The 15,705-nt window shown below is 41.1% G+C and overlaps 1 protein-coding gene across 4 annotated transcripts in view; it reads right to left on the bottom strand.

The window, feature by feature from the left end:
• Positions 1-540: 540 nt before the first annotated feature.
• Positions 541-15,705, bottom strand: part of LOC124134709 (oxysterol-binding protein-related protein 6-like) — a 91,980-nt gene continuing 76,815 nt past the window's right edge. For all 4 annotated transcript variants that reach the window (XM_046499745.2, XM_046499746.2, XM_046499744.2 and 1 more), the window contains 12 exons: positions 15,251-15,361; positions 14,309-14,381; positions 13,543-13,718; positions 12,957-13,031; positions 10,673-10,810; positions 8,641-8,704; positions 7,874-7,952; positions 7,425-7,560; positions 5,942-6,086; positions 5,361-5,487; positions 4,088-4,198; positions 541-2,247 (listed from right to left, as the gene is read on the bottom strand). In XM_046499745.2, coding sequence (XP_046355701.1) covers positions 2,142-2,247; positions 4,088-4,198; positions 5,361-5,487; positions 5,942-6,086; positions 7,425-7,560; positions 7,874-7,952; positions 8,641-8,704; positions 10,673-10,810; positions 12,957-13,031; positions 13,543-13,718; positions 14,309-14,381; positions 15,251-15,361 — 1,341 coding nt within the window. In that variant the 3' untranslated portion in view covers positions 541-2,141. The remainder of the gene's footprint in view (positions 2,248-4,087; positions 4,199-5,360; positions 5,488-5,941; positions 6,087-7,424; positions 7,561-7,873; positions 7,953-8,640; positions 8,705-10,672; positions 10,811-12,956; positions 13,032-13,542; positions 13,719-14,308; positions 14,382-15,250; positions 15,362-15,705) is intronic.

Genomic DNA, 15,705 nt, shown 5'->3' on the forward strand with positions numbered 1-15,705 from the left:
ACCACTATTGTCGGCAAGGATTAAAACCCTTTCTCATTGAAACTCTAACTCCATGAATGTGTTAGGATCATTTTAGTTTAGGTACTATATAGAGGTGAAAGCAGATACTGTATTCGACGTAATAAGCACCCAGGGCGCTCTCAAAATTAGAAATAGGGGGCTCTTATTAGAATATTATTTTGGTGAAAAAAACAGAGTTAAAGGATAAATTTCATGGTTTATGCTGACAGCCTGAAATGTTTATATACGACAGACATGTTTTTCCAGGACTTACTTGCCTATAATTAAGGGTGCATGTAACACACGAGTGTGTATTATACGCAAATAAATAAGTCTTCTGAACATTAATCAATTGGAAGGGGTGCTAATTGGGATTGTTCACTAGCCAATATATTAGCAAATATCGCCGTGGGCGCTTATTAGAGCGGGGCGTTTATTACTTGAATACGGTAAGTTTATTTTGTTGGGTGGAAAACTTGTAAGACCAATAACATCAATACCCCTACCTCTAAATTTAAGGAATTAAGGTTTTTATCCGACATCAAACTTTTGAACTGACTCCTTACAACAATTATAATATCTGAATGGCAGTAACGTGAGGAAAAAGCCATAAAACACAATAAAACCAATAGAACCATGATCATCATAGCTCATCAAACATTCCCCAGACAATTAACACTCAACTTTCTTATCAATCATCAGGGTATTTGAATATATGCAAGATATTATTTCCATTAAAAAGCATTCAGTGGACCCAGAAAAAACATTTCTCAAAATGATATTTCAGAGTGTTGTCATTTCTGAGGAAAGTTATCAATAATATATATATTATAGTCTTACCAAGTAAATACATGTTATATGATAACATATGCATGCAATATGCATGCAGTTCATATTATAACAGGGAGTCAGGCTTTAAAGGAGCAAACTTGTATAAATGGCTGATTTCTTTACTGTAAAGACTCAATGTTCAGTGCTTAAAAGATTTTCCTTGAACACAATCCATATTGAGAAATCTCACATGCATTATCTCTTAACTGAAACAAGATGTCAGCAATCCCACCTTACAAACATAAGTACACTCCAATTGTAAGATACAAATAAAGTTGATACAATATCTAAATAGTTGAAGTTCATAGTAAATCCACTAACCCACAATGTGGACAAAATGTAAATCTTAAAAATTTGACACTTAAAGTAAAAGCTCACTATAACTGCATAGAAAGCGGGTAACGTCGACACAATTATCTCACGATATTTACAATAAAAGCATATTTACACAACAACAGTATTTACAATAAGACATAGATTTTAAAATGTTGGTTAGAAGCATGTATCACATCAACACAGGGAGAATTGTCTTTATGAAATCAAGGAACATGACTTCCTTTTTTGCTACTCAGGGTTATAACCATCGCAAAATGGGAAAAAGTAAACACTATGCAGACAATGTCAGAGGTACTTTGACAAGATAATGGTTTAAACTTTAATAAAAGAGGGACCCTTGCAAATTTGTTTTTGCACAACTACCACAAATCCAATGCTTTACAAAAACAAAAAATAAGTGTAGTACAACAATATGCCACTGACCCACTGCATAAAACTATCTTAGCGTTAAGGTGATCGTAACTCCCGCACTTCCGATAGGCTTCCGATAGGATTACGATAGTCGTCGCTCTCAAGATCGCTTTGTGTAATGAGGCCCTGTCCAAGTGGTCCAAAATTGCGAATTTAATTCTAATTTTACAGTGTTTCGGTTCACGGAGAAAATAAACTTGGAACCATATCCTATAACCAGTGACAAGTGACATTTCACCCATCTTATCTCCAATAGCCTCAGCAATTCTCCCATGGCATACTCCGTAGCTTCCTGTACGATTTTCCATTAAAAGTGTTCAGATTACAACACCAGTACATTTGACAAGATTACTCCATATTCTCATTCACTCCACACACTTCACACAGTTTAGCCAGGTTTTGGCAGATTCTGGAAGGAATTACATCAGAAATATTCTGTAGGATGTTGCACGCAATCATGTATCGATCACGTCACATTTTTGGATTATTCTCTTAATGGGTGCACCGATAGCATTGGCACTTTGATGTAGGCAAACTCTACTCTCGTGTGGGTCCTGTTCTCTTCACCATAATTTCATGAAAGACATTTTGGCAAATCCTGGGTCCTTTCGCATGTTCCAGTATTTTCCGTTGAATTCGAAGGATTCCTTTCCGTTCTCATCCTTTTTGCTGTCAACAAAAAATGGTGTGTTACGAATATGAACAAAACTAAAATATCTATTGTTTTCTTGTTCGAAACATTATACAATTTGAAATGCAAAAGTGGTGGGCATTCTAGTTTGACAGAAGTTGTAAATTGTAAGTCTGTTGTGGAAGTTATATGAATGGAAGTTTTGACCAAAACAAACAAATTACCATATTTGACATACTAAAGGACAAACCATTTAATATTTCATTTTTTCATTTTTTTCAGAATGTCTAACATGACAAATGTTGTTTTTTGTAAAACCAAGGATTATTGTAACAAAAACATTCCAGCGCCACTAGAACATCAATTAGTCGGCCCCAAACGTCCTGCACCAAAAAGCTCAGTATCATTGTAAACAGTGTTCAATGCATCCACTATTATAAAGATACTGTCAAAATGTCCTCTCCTTTTGAAGTTTAATGATGTACATATATTCAGAAGCTGAATACAGATAGAAGGAAGTTGAGTGTGGCATTTTAAGTGAGTCCTGTTTTTTCTGGTGTTGAATATGTCGTACATATTATTTATTTTCAGATGTCTGTGAATCAACAGTATAATCTTCATGTTTTTGTTCACCTTTCCGAACAATCTTGTGAAATGAGCGTTTTTTGGTTGTTGTTTTTTTCTTGTTTACAACCGCAAGCAATATTCCAGCTATATATGACGGCAGTCTGTAAATAATTAAGTTTGGACCAAACAATCATGGGCATCGATCCACGCAATTGGGATATTACCTATTCTTACCCGGATCTTCACATGTGTGAAATGAATGAGTTGGGTTTAATGCTGCTTTGAAAAGTATTTCTGTTATATGTTGTGTCCGCTTGATGTGCTTTTTAAATCATGCATGAAATAATTTCACATGCCAAATTCAATTCTCAAACTAAAACAATAGAGCTCCGCACAGTGAAGCCGACAACGCAAGCACTGCACAGAGTAAACTGGCTTCAGTCTAGTTTTTTAATAGAGGCAAATGGAACAGAAAGCTTGTGTATTTTTCTTATGGCTGAGCTACAAAATACTTATTGCAATCTTGAACAAATCAGATAAAACAAACAAGTATAAATTCATCAAGGAAATAGTAAGGCAGTTGCAATCCTCTTCACATTACACTATAATGACACAGATAATCCCACAGATACAGACAAAAATATACATGTGACTACATTTTGTGTGGGGTAAAATTGTTAAGATTCTTGTAATGGCCGTGTCCACATTGGTATAGTCTGGAAGGTAATTCAAGGTACCGACGTTTACTACAATATCTGAAAAACTATTGGACCTACTCCAGTCAAAGTTGGTATGAGAATATTAAACAGTCATACATAACTGGATATTACATTTAAAGACAATCGGTGCATGAATAAAAAATCTGTCTATTTAGCTAACACTATATTTCATCAACAACCAGACCTGTTCGTCACGGGTGGAGTGAGTGAGTGAGTGAGTGAGTGAGTGAGTGAGTGAGTGAGTTTGGTTTTACGCCGCTGCTTTTAGCAATATTCCAGCAATATCACGGCGGGGGGACACCAGAAATGGGCTTCACACATTGTACCCATGTCGGGAATCGAACCCAGGTCTTCGGCGTGACGAGCGAACGCTTTAACCACTAGGCTATGTCACGGGCGGAACAAGCATTCATTGTAACAGCCATCTGCATAATGCTACCCCTGCGTCACAGGGCCATGTGACACAGTTGAACCAATCAACTCAACTCGAATCACGCACGCACGAATACGGTGTTAGCGTTGGGCGTCTCAACATGCATGATTTTCGTGTAATTGCTGTGTGCACATTGGTAGGAGGACCTCGAGCTCTCACCTGAACCACTGGCACGTGACATCCGCCTCCTTCTTGCGGCGTTCCCGCTGACTCTGCTCCAGTCGATGCTTCTCAGCCTCCGCCTCCTGCACCTTCCCTTCTTCCAGCAGTCTGTGGGTGAAAAGTAGTTCATGGACTGAAGTAGTGTTGTCATATGAACCTTTTTTTATCAGTTCAGTTTTTAATTTATATGTTATAAAAACTAAATATTTTATTTCAATCATATAAAACAAAAGATAATATTTCATATTTCAAGTTTGGCTGTACAGTTCCTTTTATACTTGTACAGATGTGTTGTCAATTTAGAAAAAGGGGAGTATGTAAATGTGTGGATACGAAACTTCCCCTTGAATACGAAACTGCCGTCTATGATTTGAGAATGACTTTACGGCGGCCATCTTGGTTTGCTCTAGGCAGGCAGTTGAGTGACAACCTGTGTAAGTGCATGAGGTGTATTGTGTTGGCAGATGGATATTGAATACAAGTGTATATGAAGAACCTGTGTCTGTCTATTTTATCATCATGTTACACCTCACTGACACCAGAGACTATAAAATGGTCTCTGCTGACACAAACTATCAGTTACACTTAACAGCTTTATTATCTGAGAGTCCTTTGTAAGCCAGTTCTATAGTGTGGCCATATTTCATCTTCAACCAGAGACCAAGGTTATCAACGATGACTTGGTGTCCTAAAAAATAGTTCATTACTTGTTTTGTACCCAAGAAATAACTGGTAAGGGAGAGTTGTCTCCCTTGTCCTTGTCTAGAACAAGCTCCTCACAGCGATAGCTGCCACCAGTCAACGCTCCCCACAGTGCTAGTCGACCCACAACAAAGCTTGGAATTGAACTCACAATCTTCTGACCATTATGTTCACCGACACATAACTACGGTCGACGGCTGAATTCTCTTCCCTAACCTAAATTGTTTTGTTTGTTTGTCAATTTGAATTTCTATTTCATTTCAATGATCAAGTAATTAGTGTAGTTAGAATGTGAGGAGGAAGTTGGGTGCTTTAATTTCCATAAGTCTGCACTCTTAGAAAAATGATTAAACACAAATGTAAATTCATATGTGAAACATTTAAAGTATTATTTATACATTTCCTCAATTCACTTTAATGGAATTCACAAATCTCACTACATTTGAGGTTTGAGGGTAAATTTTGAAGATTCTTGTAATGGCCGCTTGGACACTGTATGGCAGCAATGACACGGGAGGGTAAAGAAAGTGTCACGCAGGGAAGGAGCTAGTGACTGCAGGGCACCTACCGCTGATCTCGGCGGAACCTGCTGTCTGTGGGAGGCAGGAAGCGTGCCTGCTCTTCATCAAGCTCATTCAGTTCTGTGGCAAACCTTGAAAAGCCGTAGTAAAGCTCGTAATCCTCCGGCATGGCGCCTGGAACAGGATATAATGATAACAATAACAACGATTACTACAATAACATAACTCTTTTGCATGTATACTGCTCCAATTCCAAACAAAAATTCCTGAAATGGTGTACAATTAATACCCTGTCAATGGACCAGTGTACATTAATGTTACAATATCAGCTCCCTGGGGAGTATACACATTGGTACATTCATATGTTACTGATAACTGAATTATTTTGTTTGTTTGAGGGTATCACTTAATTGTACCATTTCTACGTCACAGTCAACACTATCACAACAATCTCTCAGTTAGGAGTAATAATCTAGTCTGTTGGAGGCAAACCAGTGTTTGACAGCATGTGAAACAGGCCATACATTGTATTGGCATGATTTTCATGTTAGTCATTCCGATGGGATAGTAAGGAATATTGTCTTCCAGACTCCATATGTAGAAGAATGACCTGATGCAGATGGCTTACCTGGCCTCCATATACACCTGGCTGACGATGCATGGCCACAGAAGAAAGCCTCATTCCACTTGCCAAACAGATTATGCACTACATTCCCGTCAGGGTTGAGAATACTTCCATACACCTCGTACTTGTTGGATGACCAGTGGCTGGCCTGGAACAGAAGAGTGAGTGAGTGAGTGAGTGAGTGAGTGAGTGACAGAGTGAGTGAGTGAGTGAGTGAGTGACAGAGTGAGTGAGTGAGGTTTAATGATGTGATGCAGGTCCCAGCTGCATTCCACTCTAGCACAACCAGTGGCGATTGCGGGTTTTGATTCCAACAAAATGGCAGCGGCGAGGCAAGAAAATCTGTTCAATAATTAGTCTTACTTCACGAAGTGCATCAAATCACTTGATCACCTTGATTAAAAACATGAAAAGATTTGGAAAACATATGTCGACTCCCATTTGATGGAACACATGCTCTGGAAATCTCACAATCAACACGGCAGTTGCCATGTTGTTTATTAACCGAAATGTTGATTTCATTCCGCGATATTGATTTGACTGTTTGTAGATTCGTTAGTCCAGCCAAACTATAACTCCTAGTTCAGCAAGGGTGGAAACTTGACATTTATAGTGAGTTAACTCCCTTGCCTCATGAAGATGGTGTATTCATGAATCAACATTTTTGTACTGTAATTATTGTGAATATGTTTCACAAAAAGTGTTAGTTAGTGATGCAAAGTGTTCACCACTAAAGCCATAGTCAGTACTCAAAGTGTACTCTATGTTCCTCTATTACCCATGAATAGATGGGGCTACTTTGTGATGTTGTTATTTTGGTAGTTTGCGTGAGTGGAATAAGACTTGGGAGTGGTAATTGTAAAGTAAATTGAAAACCTCCAAGATCGATTGCAACTAAGGTTGCTTTGTGCAAGTGGGTTCAGGTGATGATTCAAGAACCTACACTCTTGAAGGTGAGTTTACAAGTGATGATTTCCACACCTACCTTGGTGAGGTGAGTTTACAAGTGATGATTTTCACACCTACCTTGGTGAAGGTGAGTTTACAGGTGATGATTTCCACACCTACCTTGGTGAAGGTGAGTTTACAGGTGATGATTTCCACACCTACCTTGGTGAAGGTGAGTTTACAGGTGATGATTTCCACACCTACCTTGGTGAAGGTGAGTTTACAAGTCATGATTCCCATATTGATATTCTTGAAGGTGCATTAACAGGTGATGATTCCCACATCTACCTTGGTGAAGGTGAGTTTACAAGTGATGATTTCCACACCTACCTTGGTGAGGTGAGTTTACAAGTGATGATTTTCACACCTACCTTGGTGAAGGTGAGTTTACAGGTGATGATTCCCACACCTATCTTGGTGAAGGTGAGTTTACAGGTGATGATTCCCACACCTACCTTGGTGAAGGTGAGTTTACAAGTCATGATTCCCACACCGATATTCTTGAAGGTGAGTTTACAGGTGATGATTCAACACATACCTTGGTGAAGGTGAGTTTACAGGTGATGCCTCCATTCGTGATGGTCATCTCTCCATACTGGTCCACCCAGCGCTGACCACCCAGCAGGTTGTGGACACACGTGGTCACCTTGTTCCACTTGTAGTGGTCTCCGTACCTGCAACAGGGTCAAGGTCGGCTGTGAAGAGGGTGATCTCATAAAACTACAGTGTGCTTAGGCATATAATCTTATATTACCTTAATTATAACCACTATTAAGATGATTAAACGCTGGGCATATATTTCTTCTAGACACTCTTTACCCCTGGTGTTTAATAGCAAAGACAATAATGGGGAGAATTCCATGCACAAAAGCTGCCCAGTGTTTAATCGAGACCCCGGTTTGCACTTTCTTGAGTAGAAGTTCTTGTCAATGTAGAAAAGCAAGTAAAGAAGCTATAAAAGACAAGTTTATATCTTTCTCCACATACTTTGGAAGATAGACATTGACATATCCGATGGGTTGGATCTCCATGGACTTGCCCCAGAATTTGGTCTTGATCCGGACATCTGAAACAATCATCATCATCATCATCATCATATCCTCATTATCATCAACACCATCATCACGTCCACCATTTTGCTGATAAGTATGTGTACAATACACATGTTTTTGCTCTTGTTGCCATCTAAAGATTAATTATGTAAATGATTCCAAACATGAATTAAAATTCAAAGAATCAGTAATCTTTCCTGCCTGGGATACAAACTTGAACATTCTGATGGTCAAGCCACTGACATTACTGTTCTGCCACCATGGCTGTGTGGTGGAAAATGCTATTGACAAGTATATGTGTTTTCAGGAATGTTGAATTTAAGATTTTATGTTCTAAAACAAACTGTTGAAGGTCAATGTGGACATAACTGATGTGATTCACATCTTGACAAGTCAATTCCCATCAGAGAGACATTTTTGGAATGGCAAGCAACAGGTGCAGAATGAATAGTCTTACCAGTGACAAACTTGTCAAAGCAAACAGCTGATCGTTGTCATGCCTAACAGTATTACAATAATTTCTTTAAGCGGGTGAAACATCTATATGTATGTGGGGAGAATACAAGGATGTGAGGCGAGATGCTCGACAGTGATGCAGATGGGGATGAAAATCTAAACAAAAGTTTATTGAGGTGTAAATATTAGCTTGTCCTGATTAGGATATTCTTTGTCATCAGTTACGTGAAGAAACACACAACCTACCTTGCCAGAAGGTGAAGTTCCGGGAGTCACAGTAGCAGGCCGATATAGGAGGGTGGTGGCTCACCTGTAGACGACAACAAAAGCGTACAGCACAGAGCTTCAACATGTCTTAGTATCAAAGTCAAAGTCATCTGTTACATTTACCATCAATATCAGGCACCCAGCAGAAGGCTGCAGGGAGTTGACACACCCTTTTTGTCAGACACCTTATGTGTTAACCTGTTTCTGTACACCTATAATGTGTTTTGTCCATTCATGACTTGAGTGTAGTGGATTCTGTCCAAACCAGACTGTGTATGGCTGAAAGTTACATCAGGTTAACATGTTCAGACACAAGTCAGTTTCGGGAGATTGTAGCAGAGTTGTGTCCCTTGCATTGATAACACCCAAGCTCTTTCCAAGCGTATGACACCTTCGTTACACTCTCGGTACCAAGCTCCTTCCCAGTTTGTGACACCTTCATTACACTCTCGGTACCAAGCTCCTTCCCAGCGTGTGACACCTTCGTTACACTCTGGGTACCAAGCTCCTTCCCAGCGTGTGACCCCTTCGTTACACTCTCGGTACCAAGCTCCTTCCCAGCGTGTGACACCTTCGTTACACTCTCGGTACCAAGCTCCTTCCCAGCTTGTGACCCCTTTGTTACACTCTGGGTACCAAGCTCCTTCCCAGCGTGTGACACCTTCGTTACACTCTCGGTACCAAGCTCCTTCCCAGCTTGTGACACCTTCGTTACACTCTCGGTACCAAGCTCCTTCCCAGCGTGTGACACCTTCGTTACACTCTCGGTACCAAGCTCCTTCCCAGCGTGTGACCCCTTTGTTTCCCATCTGGGTACCAAGCTCCTTCCCAGCGTGTGACACCTTCGTTACACTCTCGGTACCAAGCTCCTTCCCAGCTTGTGACCCCTTTGTTACACTCTGGGTACCAAGCTCCTTCCCAGCGTGTGACACCTTCGTTACACTCTCGGTACCAAGCTCCTTCCCAGCTTGTGACCCCTTTGTTACACTCTGGGTACCAAGCTCCTTCCCAGCGTGTGACACCTTCGTTACACTCTCGGTACCAAGCTCCTTCCCAGCTTGTGACACCTTCGTTACACTTTCGGTACCAAGCTCCTTCCCAGCTTGTGACCCCTTTGTTACACTCTCGGTACCAAGCTCCTTCCCAGCGTGTGACCCCTTCGTTACACTCTCGGTACCAAGCTCCTTCCCAGCGTGTGACCCCTTTGTTACACTCTCGGTACCAAGCTCCTTCCCAGCGTGTGACACCTTCGTTACACTCTCGGTACCAAGCTCCTTCCCAGCGTGTGACCCCTTCGTTACACTCTCGGTACCAAGCTCCTTCCCAGCTTGTGACCCCTTTGTTACACTCTGGGTACCAAGCTCCTTCCCAGCTTGTGACACCTTCGTTACACTCTCGGTACCAAGCTCCTTCCCAGCGTGTGACACCTTCGTTACACTCTCGGTACCAAGCTCCTTCCCAGCGTGTGACCCCTTTGTTACACTCTGGGTACCAAGCTCCTTCCCAGCGTGTGACACCTTCGTTACACTCTCGGTACCAAGCTCCTTCCCAGCGTGTGACCCCTTTGTTACACTCTGGGTACCAAGCTCCTTCCCAGCGTGTGACACCTTCGTTACACTCTGGGTACCAAGCTCCTTCCCACCTTGTGACCCCTTTGTTACACTCTGGGTACCAAGCTCCTTCCCAGCGTGTGACACCTTCGTTACACTCTCGGTACCAAGCTCCTTCCCAGCTTGTGACACCTTCGTTACACTCTGGGTACCAAGCTCCTTCCCAGCTTGTGACCCCTTCATTACGCTCTCGGTACCAAGCTCCTTCCCAGCGCGTGACACCCTCGTTACCCTCAGGGTGACATTGCTGCATTCACTGTGGAAGCCTTGTATTCCATTAACCCAAATTGTAAACATGATAAAAATATGAGCCAGATTTTGTCAAATTCCGCTGTAGTTTGCATCCCTCCAATTTTACCCCTAGACCTGCCCCTGAATCCGCAGTGTGATGGACAGCTCACCTGTTCAGCTATAAACCTCCATCCCCGGTCCTCTCTGATGCACTCGTAGGTCTCCCCAAGCAGGGGGTTGAAGGGCTTGTGACCCGCACGGTAGTACGAGCTGGCGTAGCAGGACACAGCAAACGCTGCCACATAGATCTGAAATAACGGGAATAGGAACGTCAACACCGAGAGGTAATGGAGACATTGTGACAGATAGGTGGTATATGGAGCTTTTTGATAAGTAAAATGATCCCGGACATGTCCTTGACTATCCAGTGTCTCGACACTATAATTAGAGAATAACCAACGAGCTATGAGGAACTACAGATTATCTGTATCGAGTGAATGAATGGTGTCCTGAATCTTTGAACAGCATTCATTCATTTGGGACAGATAATCGTTATCGTTATAGTAGGTTATTCTATATATACTCATTGACATTTTAAGAGAGAAAGCGAAGAAAAATGTATGAAATGTTTTGTTTGTTTGCTGCTTAGCGTCGCACTCATCAATATTCCAGCTATATGAGGCAGTCTGTAAATAATCGAGTCTGGACCAGACAATCCAGTGAGTGACATCATGAGCATCGATCAACTCATTTGGGATATGATGTCATGCATTAACCGACCACCTGATCCCGTCAGTCGCCTCTTACGACAAGCATAGTCTCCTTTTACGGCAAGCATGGGTTGCTGAAGACCTATTCAAACACAGATCTTGACGGGTCACATATGAAATTGTCAACCCTACAGATTCACATCGGTGGCCTTTTGTTTAGACAGCCTTTAACGTAGACTTTCGTTGAACAACATTCATTCTGTGACCCTGTGTGCATTCTCTACCATAGCTTCGTTTTTTGTCTGATTGATATGACAACCACTTCAAAGTCATGAGCAACTTCTGTGGGATGTTACTGATCAAGATGGAAGTGATGGCATCTAGGGCTGGGTCGAGTCCAAATTTACTACCGGGTGCCACAAACCCCTATTACCGTATTTGACGTAATAAGCGCCCCGCTCTAATAAGCGCCCATAGCGATATTTCTTAATATAATCAGCACCCCTTCCGACTGATGAATGTACAAAAAATTTATTTATTCGCGTATAATACGCATCCTGAATTTTGGGCAATTAAATTCTGAAAAAATATATATGTCGTTTATAAACATTTCAGGCTGTCAGCATTAACCAAGAAATGTATCTTTCATCTCTGTTTTTTCCACCAAAATAATATTCTAATAAGAGCCCCCTATTTCTAATTTTGAGAGCGCCCTGGGTGCTTATTACGTCGATCAGGCATACATTGAGGCTGTATCTTTACTCCAAACATATAAAAGTCGGTAGAGTGCTTGCATACTCAGAAAGAAATGTGTAAATGTGTAGGTAACCATGGTTATAGTAGTGAATTTTTCTCATTAAACGATATATGACAGGATGAACCACAGTTCTGGGTAGTCCTGTCGGAACCCGGGTCCTACTCAGGGCTCACCCGACCTGACTACCCGAGTTATCCATCCCATCCCTAGTTGCATCATTCCCAAGATGAAGCTATGGTAGCAAATTGGAATTAATGATAATACAATGGAGATAAAAAACACTGGTTTATCAAAATTGGGACACACCTTGTAACTAAAAAGCTCCATTTCAATCAGCTCTTACAACAAGCAATGGGTTCTGGGGATTTAATTCATTCAATGAACTGTGTGGTTGGTTTGAGGACAAATAATTGAAAAGTAGTTTTTCTCCATTTCCTTCATACAGTTTAATCTTTAGAAGAAAATTCTAATGCCAGTTTAACAGTGCCAGTCCACTGAAATACCTTGTTGGAGTTTAACATGAATAACTCACTCAGACACTTTACACTGACTCCAAGCCAACCAGTCCTTGTTGTATCCCCTTAATGCCAAGCACCAGGCAGGGTAACAACAAGCAGCCAGGCGATTGACCCACAAACCTTCTGCTGTCATGTTGTCGTAAGACGGGGCTAACGGGATCGGGTGGTCAGACATGCTGACTTGGTTGATGCATGTCATCAATCCCAATTGTGTGGATCGATGCTCATGTTATCAATCACTGGATTGTCTGGTCCAGACTTGATTATTTACAGACTGCCGTCATATAGCTGGAATATTGCTGAGTGCGGCGTAAAACAACAAACCAACCAACCAGAAATATCAGTAGTGTTGGCAAATAAGCACGAAAGTCAGAGGGTTGTGTACTTAATACTTAAATAATATGATTCAAGACAATAGCAGAAAATTTAAAGGACACTTCAAGATCAACTCAATGAACATGGGACTCACCATCCGTTCGTAGGGGTCGTCATACTCCACAACCTTGTCCAGCAGTTCAGAGTATTCCAGCTCCTCACACAGACGCTGGAACACACACCAGAGGAATAAACACACGTCACACGTAGACACATCAATACATATACTTTGTGAGAGAAGATGCTGATTGATCAATCTCAGTAATTACTTCATACAAATAGCCACCATATAACACACATGAGTTTAATAAACACCAACTTCAAAAACAGAAGCAATACCACGTTAATAATAACCCATCCCGGGACCCTACTGGCGTGCTATGACAACTCAGAATGTGCAGAGGTTTAGAAAGGGAGATACCATTAGTATCTCAACTGGTTATGGATAGTTGACAGTGAAGAGGACTTCTGTTGAAAAGCTTCAGATTTCATAGTGTAATGGCAGCCAAAATATGGGCAATGATGGTATTGTGGCAATGATGTTATAGATGTTTTGTATTTGTAAGAATTAGTCAAAAACACTTCACACCCCTCACTCCTCCAAAACCCCATCAGAAGCGCTCATTGAATCTCCAAAATAATAATCATTATCATCATCATCATCTGAGTCGGTGTCTGACCTGCAGTGAACTGAGTGGCTCGTTGAGAGTTACGGGCATAGAGATCTTGGTGAGGTCCTTGCCGATGTTCTTGTAGAGAAGGTTCCACAGGCTGATGTCCCCGGTGTCTGGTTTGGGGACTGGTAGCTTAGATCTGCGGCCGGTCGGGAACATTGATGGAAGCACCTCCTCTGCAGCTGCAGAAACAGAAATAATCAAAGAAACTGAGAAATTCAACAATCATACTTTGCTTCAGATGAAAAAATACATGGAATTCTGAAATCTGATTGTTAATATACTTGTTTAACTGTATCCATCATCATAATGATAAGAAGTCAACAGGAAGATATGAAGATCACAATGTTAGTGGGATGGGTGGGGTGGGGTAAGTGTTAAATGCTGTAGTCAGTTATCGGACAGTGTAAAGCAAACGGGTGACGATCCAACTATGTGCAAATCTATCATCCAAAATTGGTTACCATGACGTCACAATCAAATGACATCACTAATGGCTCTGCTACTGATGCTGTTAGCAGTACTTTTTACACTTAAGACACTGCTTATTACTGTCTACAAACTGAAAATATTGGAAGAATGATGGATGATAAATAAAATCTCACCCTTGTGTCTTTTGATATCAAATATATCAACACTCGTTGATAAAAGTGGAAAAAGTCCTCGGCAAGCCTCTGAGTTTTTCCACTTTTATCAACTCGTGTTGATATATTTGATATCAAAAGACACTCGGGTGAGATTCTCTATAAACATCAGGTACTATTTTCCTTACTGCTTGTAATAGGTGTTCCATCTGTCTCCCCTTCCTCTGACACCTCACTCGACACCTCTTCATCTTCTGATTGCTGCAATACATATGTATATGTGTTATTGTGTTATCATTGGTTTTTACCCACCTACAATTGTCAATAGGCATTCATTTGACGTTTAGCATATTGGTAGAACTTCTGATTATCATTCAACCATCCACTGGAATCAGTGAACTCTGTTATACACTGCAGTCAGAGTATTACAGCTACTGCACCTTGCCTGTAGATAGACAAGCTGGGGCCAGACAAACCAGTGGTTGATAGCATGAACAGCAATCCTTGTTGTTGAGGTATGCAATCTCATTAAAATCAGATCTAGTTCTCGCTACCGCTAAACAGAGATCTGAGGACATCCCATTATGGGTCACGTCAGAACAACCCTTCATCTGACCAATCAGAGCGTCTCTTACCACATCATGAAAGGGACAGTCAGAATGTGATTTCTGATCATGCAACCTCAAAATATTTAGCATTGTTTATTCAGAATGACAGTTACAGGCTTCTATGACTGAATCCATACAATCTAGGCCATTTATTAGCCATTCCAGAAAGTTAGTTTGTTCCGTTTTCAAATGTTTAATTGAGAATTTGTCAAAATATATTTCAAAGCGTAGTCAACAATAGTGCCTTAAAGCACGAGAAAGCTGCCTTCTGATTGGCTAATTTTGACTTCCATTGGTCAGTCAAAATTTGTTGACACAATTATTCACACGAATTGTGCACACTTTGCATAAATCAGCTACACGAACTTACACAGTGTGCATATCGGTTTTTATGTTAATGCCTTATAAACACAAAACATATTGAAGTCCAATGTTAATTATACATTATCACACATTATTTAATTCTTCTATTGTTCATAGAAAGTGACTTGTTGAGCCTTCAGTTGAGCTTGCAGCATGTACCTCTGATGATGAGTCGCTGAGCGTCTCAATTATTTCCTCAGCATCATAGTACTCGGACATGGAGAAACTGTCCACGGACAGGGACTGTCCCAGCTGGATCGGGGGCGTTTCCTGGAATATGGAGTACAGGTTGTAGCAAGGATGTACCCACAAAGCACAAGGGTAGCACTGAAAACTGAATGGGTCTTCAAAACAATTCTCCAGTGAGGTATCTTTAGTAACCTATCTCAAGAGCTGACGTAAACTTGAGAGACGAGTCACTTTGGTTAAACGCAGGCTTATACAGTATTTCAGTTATATCAAGGCGTGTCAGCTTGATGTTGGAGGACAGTCCGAGGTGATGCAGGTCTCAGACATTCACACTATCATGAAATTCATGGGTATGACCATGGTTCTGGTGGGGTGAGGTGAAATGGGGTTTCCTGTCGCGTTCAATATTATTGCACTTATATAGC

This window comes from Haliotis rufescens, unplaced genomic scaffold (genome assembly GCF_023055435.1).
Source record: "Haliotis rufescens isolate VD_foot unplaced genomic scaffold, xgHalRufe1.0.p SCAF_4, whole genome shotgun sequence".
NCBI classification, from domain to species: Eukaryota; Metazoa; Mollusca; class Gastropoda; order Lepetellida; family Haliotidae; genus Haliotis; species Haliotis rufescens.